This window comes from Notechis scutatus, chromosome 1 (genome assembly GCF_049901735.1).
Source record: "Notechis scutatus isolate UNSWTSFEM ecotype Mainland chromosome 1, rNotScu1.2, whole genome shotgun sequence".
Lineage (NCBI taxonomy): Eukaryota > Metazoa > Chordata > Lepidosauria > Squamata > Elapidae > Notechis > Notechis scutatus.
In genome coordinates this window covers 88,793,742-88,806,394 of record NC_142009.1, presented here as the reverse complement: position 1 = coordinate 88,806,394, position 12,653 = coordinate 88,793,742, and the positions used below count along the sequence as shown (strand labels likewise).

At 40.0% G+C, this 12,653-nt stretch overlaps 1 protein-coding gene across 1 annotated transcript in view; it reads left to right on the top strand.

Moving 5' to 3' along the window:
• The first annotated feature begins 2,563 nt into the window (after positions 1 to 2,563).
• UTRN (utrophin) overlaps positions 2,564 to 12,653 on the top strand; it is a 359,787-nt gene continuing 349,697 nt past the window's right edge. Inside the window, exons 1-2 of the mRNA XM_026666216.2 lie at positions 2,564 to 3,384; positions 5,882 to 6,051. Coding sequence (XP_026522001.2) covers positions 5,973 to 6,051 — 79 coding nt within the window. The 5' untranslated portion in view covers positions 2,564 to 3,384; positions 5,882 to 5,972. The remainder of the gene's footprint in view (positions 3,385 to 5,881; positions 6,052 to 12,653) is intronic.

The window sequence follows — 12,653 nt, the reverse complement described above, 5'->3', positions numbered from 1 at the left end:
ACTGTCCCATTTTGAGCTTGATGAATCTTCTCCAATTGCTTTTCTATTATGATGAAGGTATCATCTACATACTGGGTCCATACTTTTGGTTGTAGGTATGAGAGTGTGGTAGTTTCTAGACGCTGCACCATGGTCTGTGTTATGAATTGTGAGAATTGTGATTCCATGGGTGTTCATCTGATTTATTGATACATTTGTCTATCAAACTGAAAATAGTAAGACAGTGGTTGATGAGGTCCATGATTCTTGGTATTTCAATCATAAATGCATTTGGTAAGGTCAGATATGTATCCTGCATGGATTCTTTTATTAGTTCTTTATCTATGGAAGTGAAGACTTCTGTGACATCAAATGAAACTATAATTTCATCTTCTATTTTTAAGACTTTGATTTAATAGAGGTACTGTACTGAGTTGTTGTAATAGTATGTGTGAAAGACCCTGGGGGATGGGGTAAAACATACTGCCTAGGAAAGATCAGATAGTGGGGTGACGGGGCTGGGAGTGAGCCTGCAGCTGCATAACAAGCCAAAAAAAAAAATCCAGAAAGGATCCCCTCTTATCTTATGGTTGAGAAAAGAGATGGCTGGATATTTATACAGTATTTTCAAACCTGCAAGATTCTACAGGTAGTCCTCAACTGAAAAGGAGGAGATTCCTATGTAATATCGTCACCTATGTAATATCATCACCTATGTAATATCGTCAAACTAAGTTAGGTAACCAATGTTATTCCTAACAGTGGGGAATGGAAGGATTTATACTCCTTGCAGAGATGAAGAAGCCTCTTGGATGGAGAAGCAAAAACGTCTTCAAAGAGAAACCAGAAAGTCCAGTTGCCTCTTGAAAAAGCACCTTTGGGACTTTTCCCTGGACGTTAGACTTCCCAATCTTGCCTACAAGACCTGGGATTTCTTAGTGGTCTCCCGTCCAAGGGCTGGTCAGGCTCATCTTTTCTTGGTTTTTAGTTTTCCAGAGTCATCTATCTGTGTGTGTGTGAGGGAGGGAGGGAGAGAGAGAGAGGGAGTCTTTGTGTCTGTGTGTAGCTTTCCTTCCTGGCAGGGCTTGTGTGTGTCTGTGTGTGTGAGAGAGAGAGAGGGAAAGGGAGGCTCTGTGTCTGTGTGTAGCTTTCCCTCCTGGCAGGGCTTGTGTGTGTGTGTGTGTGTGTGTGTGTGTGTGTGTGTGTGTGTATGTATATGTATATGTATATGTATATGTATGTATGTATATATGTATATGTATATGGTGTTCGGCTTGGTTCGGGTATTTTCCCACGTCATTGTAGTTCTTTTAAAGTTGTAGCAACGTTTCAGCAGAATCTCATCTGCCATCATCAGGCTTCTGTATTGTGTCCGTCTGTGGGTCAGACTTTTACAGTGGTTTCAGATTTAAATTTGGGGCAGCCTATTGCTGTGCCAGAATGGTTTTTTCTTCATCCTGATTGGTTGGGAGTCTTGGTCTGTGTTTATTGGTCTCGGAGTTGCTGTGTTCTGCTTGATGGGTGTCTCTGATATCTTCTGTCTGTTTTTGGCTCTTTTTGTATCTTGATTGGCTGGCAGCATTGTGTTACTTTAATGGAGGCCTTTAGTGCAGCTTGGCTCGGGTAAATGGACGGCTATCATTAGTTAGGAAGCTGGGTTTCATCTGGGTGCCTGGTTGGGGTGTGTTTGAGCTGGAGGTATCAGAGGGGATCTGTTTGTGCCCAGGTGTTTGCCTGGCTTGTGGTGTGGAGATTTTTTGTTTGTGAGTGCAGGCTTCCAAATGATTGACAGCCTGGTGGAATCATCTCTTCTGTTCATGCTTTCTGGTCTTTTTCAATCTCTATGGCTTCTCTGATGACTCTGTGGCTAGGGTTTTCCATAGTGGCCAGGGTTTTGGTGCCATTGAAGTTGATGCTATGACCTGTAGCTTCCATGTGTTGGACTAGTGAGGAAGTGTGTTCCAGCTTTTTGACTGCATTTTGTGTTCATCCAGGCGGTACTTATTCTTCTATATATATAATTTCTTAAGTTTTCACGGGTACTACATGTATGGTATTCAACTTGTTCGGGTATTTTCCCATGTAATTATAGTTGTGCTTTTAAAGTTGTAGCAATGTTTCGGCAGAATCTCATCTGCCATCATCAGGCTTCTGTATTGTGTTCGCCTGTGAGTCAGACTTTTACAGTTACAGTACACTTTTACAACTGTAAAAGTCTGACTCACAGAGGAACACAATACAGAAGCCTGTATTGTACAGAAGCCAGATGAGATTCTGCCGAAATTCTTGCTATAACTTTAAAAGCACAACTATAATGACGTGGGAAAATACCCGAACAAAGCTGAATACCATACATAAATATATGTGTGTGTGTGAGAGAGAGAGAGAGAGAGAGAATCTCTGAGTCTCTGTGTGTGTGTGTGTGAGAGAGAGAGAGAGAGAGAGAGAGAAAGAGAGAGAGACGAAGGGAGAGGGAGGGAAAGGGAGGGAGGGAGGGAAAGGGAGGGAGGGAAGGAGAGGGAGAGAGGGAGAGAGAAGGAGGGAGAGGGAGGGAGAGAGTGAGAGTGTGTGTATTGCTTTCCCTCCTGGTAGGGCTTGATGACGTCGACTTCGGACCAGCAGCAGCACCTTCGGCAAAGGAAAAGGCCAGCGGCCCGGGTGATTGACAAGGCAAGCGGTCACGTGGCTCCTGTCACGCCACCTCCCTCCGCCGGAGAGAGGTTCTGCTCTACCAGGGCGGGTGAGCGAAGGGATAATAAGAGCGCGGCCGCGCAGAAGGAAACTTCCCAGCGCAGCGGAAAGTTCGCCGAAAGAGTTCAATGCCCGGAGTGCGGGCGGAGGTTCTTCGCCTCCGTCAGTTACACACGCCTCCCTTTCCCTTGGCAGCAGAGGCAGCCGGGGCCGAAGCCGAGATAACTTTTCGCGGAGTTCCCCCCGTCCCTCCGCTTCCCTTTCCTTGCCCAGCTCTACTCTCACCTAATAACAAAGGAGGAGTCCCGGGGAAAGGCCGGGACGAGCCGAGGGACCGCCCCGTCGCCACCGCCCCCTTCTTCTAAAGTTGAGCTTGCCCGGCTGGTGAGAGAGAAAGGCGCTTCCCTCCCTCCTTCCTTCCTTCCCTCCTTAGCAGCCGGTGGAAGCGGAGCGGCCAAAGGGTTCTCGGGGCTGCAAACGAAAGAGCAGCCGAGCGCGTCGGGCGAAAGTTGGCTTTGCTTTTTAGCGACTTGTTTAAGAAGCTGCGGCGGGGGCGGTTTGCCTGAGGCGGTTGCTTCTCCGGGGAGGGGAGCGCTTTGGGTTTCTTTGGGACGGTTCGTGGGGAAGCCGCAGCAAAACCGCCACGGAGGATCGACCGTCCGGCGCACTTCAAAGTCTCTGCCGCCTCCTCCTCCTCCCCTCACCCTCCCGCAGGTAAGCTGGTAAATAATTGACGGTGAAGGGAAAGGAGAACAAAAAATAAAAGCAATGCGATTCCTCCAGGCGGAGGGCTGGGAGGACAAAAGGGCACCCGAAGAATCCAGTGCTCTCTTCCCGACTTCTCTCCCGCCGTCGTTACGGTAATTGATTCTCGGTTTGGGGCAATTTCGTTGAGGAATTGCTACCGGGGGTGAGTTATCTTCGCTTAGAGTAAAGCCAGAGGTTGGAGGATTTCGCTGCCAAGTGACAACTTTTGTGGAAAAGTTTTGCTCCACGTGGGAACGGCACTTTTATTATTAATTTGGCTTACTGAGTCGGTTCCAGCGCTCCTTTTAAGAACTTCTCTGACTCTTTTGATTGTTTGGAATTTCTTCCCCCACCCCTCCTCACCCTGGCTTCCTTGCAGCAAATGAAAGAGGGGAGATCTTTAGGTTGTTTGTTATCTTTGAGAAGGAACCTTTTGGATGCACGCAACTAAACAATGTAACTCATCAAAAGGCCCCCTTCCCTTTGGCATAAAGTTTAGCGATCTAACTTCCTGCTGATACATGTTTTATTTAGAATGATCTAGGGAACTCTTCCATTTGAGGACATTTTCTGGGATTTTTTTACCTACCCGGAGTATTGGGGATGGATGTTGGAGACTGACTACCAAATGCAACCTGTAAAACTCCGGGCAGCCGCTAGTCAGCACTAAATAATCTCTTTGCTGCCACCAAGTCATGCCCAGATTTTTGTCGCCTTAAAAAAAAATGCAAATAGCTTTCATTGGGTTGTGTTTTATGCTAGATAAAGTTAGTTGTGTTTTATGCTAGATAAAGTTAGTTGATCCAAGTTTAACTCCTGCTGACTTTATGGATCTCTTTAAAGTGTTTTTTTTTTGAAAGCTGGGGAGAGGTGACCTCTATTAACCTCTTGATACATAGTACATTTCTGCAAATCGATTTCTTGTCCCACTAACTTTTAGATTTCTTGGCATGTGAAAACTACTCTGAAATATTTATCAGGTCTCACAATAACAGCATTTGCATGCATTGGGGGTGGGGGAAGGGATAGGTAACAGTCCTGAGGCTTAACCTTAGCTATGTCATTGATATTTCCTGAATTGCTTTAATATATTAGGAAGTGCTGCTTCTGTTTGTGATCAAGTTGTATTGCAGCCTTCCCCAAGATTTCTCCAGAATTTCCTCCAGATTTTTTTGACTTCAGTTCCCAAAATTCTGGAGCACACCAGATTGGGGAAGGCACTGTAAAGTGAGTGAAGAAAACAGCTGTTGCTTTCACTTGAAGCGGAAAGTAATTGCAATCCTCTTTATCATCCATCTTAGTCCACCTCCTTCCTGATGCATATCTGGAGGTTTTTTGGGGGGATAGTCACTGGTTATTTTAAGGAAGAATAGGATGACCTAATCTTTGTTGCTGTTTTCTAATTTAAAATCCTTGCAAGTTCTGCTTGCAAGTAGGCTGGAACCTGTGTAGGCATTAACTTGCTTGCTGAAGTGGGCTTCTGTTTGAGGGGAAGGCAAAATAATAATTTGAGTAGGAGTTTGGCTCTGTTGCTAATTTTGAGGGGAGGACACTTTAAAATACTTTCTGGAAGAAAGTCACAGTGATACATTTGAATGAGCAACTGGAGTATCCATTACATGCTGTGTGCTTGTAGAAGAAAGAGTGTGTGCACGCACAGGTTGCTTGCAGAACTGGAAAGGGCTGAAAAGTAAATTGGATGGAAACCAAGTTCTGTGCTATGTGCAAAATCTGATTGGTAGCGGAAATGATCATGAGCTGAATAAAAGTCTAAATAAAATTTCCCTATCTTAAACATTATTTTCATATCTTACTATTTGATCTGTTTGCTGTTTCCCATTGTAGTTATATGCTTATATTAGTAGAGATCTCCTGATTCATGTTTTTATTCCTAGTATGACTTAAATTACCCCCAGAAATTCTCCACTCTATTCCCAGCCCCACTGAACTTTACAAGGTGTAGTTGTATAAACATGTGGTGTAGAATCGATTCTGAGCCCTTGCAGAAAAGTATTAATCATGCATTGTGCCTTTGCTAGTGTATATAACTCCTATTTTATAGAGTTTAATAAATAAATGAACAAATGTAGGGTTGATAACTAGTGTTTAGTTAACTAATATCCCCCAAAATAATCTTGCAAGAGTTATCCAAACTCCTCCAGACAGACTTTGGGATAGAGAGCAAAGTGCTTTCTTTGCAACATTTTGTTAGTAAGGAATCAATCCTGCCACTCTAGACAGTTTTCTGGTCTATAGACATACAGTGCTAGTGATAAGAAAAAGTGCAAGGTTGCACGTTTGTCTATACTTTTATAGAATTATCCACTGGACTCCATTCAGAGAAATAATTGTGTACAAATACACTCTATATGTTGCATTAGAATGTATATGGAATACAGTAAATACGGTACGTAGTTCCAAAATAAGTATATTTATGTTTTTTGCATGTGTGTTTACATTTCAGATATTAATTTCATAACAGCCAAGAGTGTGAGTTCAGCATGCAGAGATTTTAAATAATTCTATATCGTGATTTTGAACTGGGAGAAAAAAGGATGGCCAAAGTTTTGGACATTGATAAAGAATCTGAGGGAGGTAACAATGAATTTAGCAACATCATTAAATCCAGATCTGGTAAGTTTCACTTGCAAGTATTTTTTTCCTAGGAACATTCCACTGTAAAAACAAAGGAAGTGCTATTTATTTGACTGGAATTGAAGGGCCAGAATGCATGTTATGTACAAGTGCATGATGTCCCTCTAAACAGGAAAAACTTGTTTAAGAAGGGTGTGATTCGAACAGAGGAACAGAATTGCAGGGCAGAGCCTTTTAACTCTTTTTTTGTCCTCTGTCTTTTTGCCATTATCCTAATTTCTGCTGCTCTTTTTCACTCCCTTCCAAACAGTGTCCCATATTTGCAGTAGAAGAATGTGTATTATACAGGGCTGTGAGATAAATTTCAGTGCTTCAACTGACTTCCAATTCTTCAACTTTTTCCAGCCTGTGGTTTTAACAACAAAAGGGACATGTTACTGCATAATGTGGAGTTTTTCCTTCTCGTTCCTTTCTGATTCATCTGCTTGTCAAAACTTTTGTTAGGGACTTGAATCCCTGCTTCAGTTTGATAAACCACTTGAGGCAATTGTAATGTAATAATAATAATTACAGGCCTCTGCTTTTCTGTGGTTCAAGTCAAGTCTGTTTATTTAATCTCCTCTCTACTCCATATTCCAATTGCACTGGGTTTTATAAAGTGCCATATGTCCAATGTTGTCTTTATAGAATTATCTAGCAGCTTTTGCTGTTTGCGACTTGGAAAATGTACCGTGTGCACTATTTAATACGTTTAAATATACTAATGAGAGTAAAGGCTCTGTAAATCTGCAGGGGCAATTTCATGGCTCTCAGCATATTGCCTTATTTGAGAAATGTAGCAGTGAGTGGGGAGGAAGGTTTTGTGTACATTTTGGATGTGGGGGTTTCTTGCTAAAGGTTTCTCAACTATGTTAACAAGGTGGAATTGCTTAAATTAAAAGAGCTCAGGTGTAAACTTGCACCATGCAAGGATCAGCCTACCATAACTGGCGTGCATTAATGCAGACAATGTGGTTTTTGATAAAATGTTTTTTTGATTTTTGAAAAGTAATTCTACTGGGTAGGTTTTCTGGGAATATCCTCTCCCTATAACCTAGGCATTAAAAACCTAGGCATTATTTTTCAGATCTTTGTAATGGTATAGTTGGGTTAAAATCCAGTAAGACGTTAGTACAAAGACCTCTTATTGTTTGAAATGGTTTTACTACCAAGTAGATGTGTGTAAAGTTCTCTCACTTCAATTGATTTAACCAGAAAGGAAGTGTTAAATTCTGTTTACAAAAATCAAAGTAAGTTTGTCTATCTTATTTATTTATAAAAATTATATTCTGTATCTTGCCATCAGTGACTCTGTCAACCTTTGTGGATTGTCCTCAGTCTATTTATCAGTTTATGTACCTGAGACATGAACTGAACCTTCAGGAAAATTTCTTAGGAAGCGCAGTAGCTGATGAGTTTAGAATGCTGGGCTGACAATTACCAGACTCATGTTTGAGACCCAGTTGCTGCTGCAGGATGGGATGAGCTCCTACCACATGCTCCAGTTCCTGCCAAACCAGCAGTTTAAAAGAGGGCGACCAGGTGTAGATACATGAATACCACTTTGGTGGCCGTTTATGCGGATGTGAAAGTAGTCTCCATTGCCACCGTTCCCCCAAGCAATGGTGACATCACCGTTCAATACGTTCAATCCAGAAGCACTTTGGTGCTCCTGACTGTATAGTAGAAGAATTCCTTGATGGAAAAGTCCATAGTTTATAGTATATTGGGCAACAAGTTAAACACCTGTTGTCAAAATAGACATTTATATATTTGACCTTTATTCCACCTTCTTGTGCCAAAAAGTGTATTGAAAAGAGAAAGGGCTAAAAGTAAGAAATAGGTATGGGAATTTTTACATAGAAATAAATGTGTTCAGTATTCAACATTGTTATAAAGAAGTGATTCAGTGTCTAATTTTTACTGTAATAATTCTCTTTGGCAAATTTCATGTAAAAAACTGGCTGATTTAATAAAAATATATATTTTTTCTAAGTTGTATATTTATGCTAACTTTTCTGAAGACTCAAATGCGCACATTTCAGCTCTCAGAATTCTCAGTGGCTAGGGAATTCAGGCAGTTACGATCTGCACATCTGCAGAGTGTCTACATTGGGTGACCTCAGCAATCATTTTCAGCCTGGCATTTTCATATATACTGTTTTCATAATTCCAGTGGGAATTTCAATGAAGTATATCTGGAGAAGACAACAAATTAGTGGATCATGTTGAAAAATTGCAGAGTAATTGTATCTGTTAACTTGAATAATTGATAACAGCAAAACTTCCTGTTGTCATAGTAGTGATCCCTAGAACTAATTCGGGCCTCCAGCAAATATTTAACTAGAGGTGGCTCAGCAGAGAATATTTCTAAAACCAGGCTAGGTTATGGATCCAGCTAGGCCGGTATTGTCTGTTCTGCTTTCAACAGCTCTCCAGATTGTTGGTTCTCCTTTTAACTGATCTCTGACTTTTTAAATTGGATACATCGTGAATCAAGCAGACAATTTTGGGGGGAGCAGAATGGTAGCTCTGCCATAAAACTAATGTTGCTCACCAAAAGAAATACTGGCTTGAAATCAAATATGTATAACAATAAAAAGTCCTTTCTCTTCTGCAGAGCAGTCTTATCAAATACAGATGGTCCCTTGACTTTTATAAATGACTTTTTTAGGAATGCAGGGGCTGAAGTGGGAGAAGGAGCCAAGAAAACTGCAGAGTGAAAATGATTTTCTTCTCTGTTTTGGGAGCCAAATCATGATATTTACAATTAGTATTTTTCAAGCAGAACCTAAACAATAACAATCTCTTTGAAATCTCAGTATTACGACTTAGTGACATCACCAACAATCAAATGTACTTCTGGTATGTATTTTGCTATAATTCTGGTGTATTTTGGTACAGCTACATAACTGGGCTACAAAAATCCAGGTAGCTATAGGGTGGCATCACTGAAGAAGAGTTTTCTGTTCCTTTTGACTGCTGTTTTGTGATTGTTTGTTCTAGGAGCTATAGTGTCCCAATAGATAATTGAAATTCCAGTCACTAGACACTGAATTATCACCCTTCTGACCATCTTTGAAATATATTGAACATTCTTGAGCGTATAGCAGAGTCTGATTCATTTCTTCTGAGAGGAGGACAAAGGAATATAATTGGGCAATCATCATATTTGGTTAATGAAGACATTATAGTACTTTTTTGAATAAAGTCTTCACAGAATGAAAACCATCAGACTCTGAAATAGTTTTTACAGTTAACTTTTCTTCTTGTAGCTATTATTGATAATATTAGGCAGAGGTGTTCTTGGTCAGACAAAAGGCAGATCAAGGAATTGCTAGCTGTCTTAAGTGGCATCTAATCAAAAAGAAAATGGTTTTCTCTCATTTTGCTTAGCTTGCATTCCACTGCAGACTCTCTGCTAGACTATGATGTCTTGATAATGAATTTTTACATGAAAGAACCAATTAATTCTGAACAACAGCATACCACACAATACTGCATCTTTGGTCTCCCCCTACATCTGTGAAATTCCCCAGAATGCTCAAGCTAACAAGGCATTGTTGAGAATTCTGGAGGTGGAAACACACACATCTGAAGTATGCCATGGTGAGTGAAGGCTACCATTTTGCCTCAGTGCCAGAAAAGAGGAAGTGGCCCAATCCAAGGTCAAAGAAGAAATCTTTAAGCCAGTATATTCATGTCAGAACCTCCTTCAATAATAAACAGCACAAATGTTTATAATTCTTGCATCACAGGCTTGCGTCATGCTCATAAACTAATAGTATGCCTTTCCTTTTTAAATACAATTTATTTTTTATGTTTTGGTTGAATACATCAGTTAAGAACATTTCATATTTCCTAGAATTAAGCCCTGAATAGTAACAGAAAAGTATTCTGTGCTAATAATAATTTATGATTCATTAGTTCTTTTTATCTGTTCCTCCTTCCTCTGTCTACTCTTAGTTATACATTATATTAACACTCCTTTTTTACTTTAAGGACAATTCTGATAGGATAGATTGCATTTTTTATATGTAGTGTTTCTCATACATTTGACCTTTCTGAACAAGACATACTTTTGGCAACTGCATGCCTAGGACTGGGAATTTATGCAGTGTTAGCCGTGTCAAATGGCAATTGATTGCATATTGCTTGGATTCTTTGTAATAGAATTTCAGAAGAGCCTGCAGACAATTTATCAGTCAGTTGTGTAGAGTATAATCAAACCTCTTTATTTCAGACTGTCATTTCGCCTACATGCTGTTTGTATGTTATAATGGTCAGTTGGGATGACCTTGGGAGACGGGGAAGAGATGCTGCCTAGGGAACAATCAGAGGAGAGAGGCCTTAGCTGTTTACTGGGCAGGGGAAAAAAACTTCAAAAAGAAATGTCCCTAAACTATCAGATTATAAAAGAGACAGCAGGTGATTTGTATTACTAAACTTGCAAGATTCTGTCAATCTATAGCAGGGGTGTCAAACTCATGGGCCAGATGCATCACGTGCTGGACCCACCCCCGCCCAATTTAGTGAAGGGGGAGAAATCCTGATACATCACATGATGCCGCTGTGACACCACCAGTTTCACACCCTCCATCTATAACCTTTCTATAAAATGAAGTTATGTTGATCTAACTGTGTTGCCTGTCTGTTCTACTGGGAGGGCTAACATCGGTCTAAGTTGGATCTATAATATTTGGAGTGGATGGATAGGTCGTATGGGAAGGAGAAATGAAACTTTTCTATGTAAAATCTCCTTTCAGTCAAGCTTGACTTTAGGTGTCTTCAGAACATATCCACGAAACTCTCCTAGCAACAATAAAGAAAGAATTTGTCACTGTCATCTGTTGGTATAATTTGGGGTTTTTATTTCTTATTTTTTTATGTATTGCCTGTAGAAATAGAGGGCCTCATATCCAGATCCTAACCCAACTCTGTTTAGGTTTTTAACACAGTCAAGATATACCTGAGTTAATAGGCTTGCTGTATCAGGCTCTTGCTGTGTAAAAGCTATTGACTACCCCCCCCAAAAAATCCCAAAACAAATGTTCTAGGTCTGGCCCAGGAAACTGAGGAAAGTTCTGCTCTAAAATGATCAAGTAATTGCTTAATCTAACATTGGGTTTGATTTCTGTGCTCTTCTTTTTCTTTAACACATGTACAGGATGCCCATATTGGACTGGATTCTCACATGGTACAAACCTATTGAATAATTTGTTTAGGCTCGTCATGTGTGAAACCTGATAATTGTGATTAATAAGCCACAGTTAAATAAACCACAGAATAAATTGATAGGCGAACCTATAAATGTCCCTATATTTGTACTTTTCATATTTTAATCTTTGGGCTTCTGAACCTATTTAAAACATATACTGTATATTGGAATTAAGATAGGAAATGTTTCCTTCATCTCATCCTCAGTAATTGAATGTTGGAATGAAATGGCAGAAACCATTGGATTAATGTAGACATATGTCGTCATTTTAAACAACTGCTCCCAAGTGATATTTAGCTAAGAAATTGGGTCCTTGGGCTAATGCTGTGGGGCATAAATATGTTTGTTGACATTTCCTGATGACATTGCTAGACTCTCTACCATGCCTGACTTTTTAAAAACATGATTTTAACTAAACAGAGTTGGAAATCTGCCTGCTGCAAAGCAAGCCGCATGATTTTTATCTGCAAAAAAAGCCAAAGGGTGACAAATAAGCTTTCTCAGAGATTAAAAAGGGTGATGATGTTCTGGTAGTTCAGTGCTTAGTTTAGAAGCCCTACTTAAGAGGGAGCATCAGGAGAGCATGTCATGCAACATTGTGTATTTTTTCAGTTGAACCAAACTAGTCTGCTGTAAATAGGATTCACATACCATTCAAAGTTATGGTTTGTTTGGTAGATCACAGTTGTCTAGATTCAGATAACACCCTACACAAACAAATCCCATTAAGGATTAGGTCCACATGTGTCTTTCTATGACAGTTCCCTGTTATAGCTTTGCTTTGAAACTTCTAATCCTCGCTTCCTTCTCAGATAAGTCAACCATAAACATTTGCCTTTGGGGTGCTGCTTCATTTTGTCATTGGTGTTTTTACATTGAAGTCTGTGTTGTCCGTTAAAGTGCCTATGTATAATTCTTCTCTCAAAATGGACAATTGGTTAGTAATGTTTACTTTTGTGAATTTTGCCCCAGTTTGATTATGTAGACTTAAAAAATTGCCTGCTACAGTGTTGTTTACTGTGTGCCCCCCCCCCCCCCAGCCAGTAACTTTCTTGCTGAGTTGTAGGATGCATGGAAAGCATTATTGAAAGAAAGAATGCTGAATACCTTCCATGTTATTATTTTCTCAGACTTGGTGAGTGTAATGTTAGATATTGCTTTGATGATTACATTAAAAACAAGACTTCTTTGTTCATGAGCAGGAAAAGTGAGTCAAATGAGAACTTTTAGAATTCAAGCATAAACATTAAGGCACTTTTATTTTTTTAATTTTTTTTAAATTGGTCATTTATTTAATTTTCTTTTACAATATCAGGTAGCTGCATTAAGATAATTCCAAGATACATAAAAAGCAGAAGAGTTCTTTTGGTTATTATTATTGAAA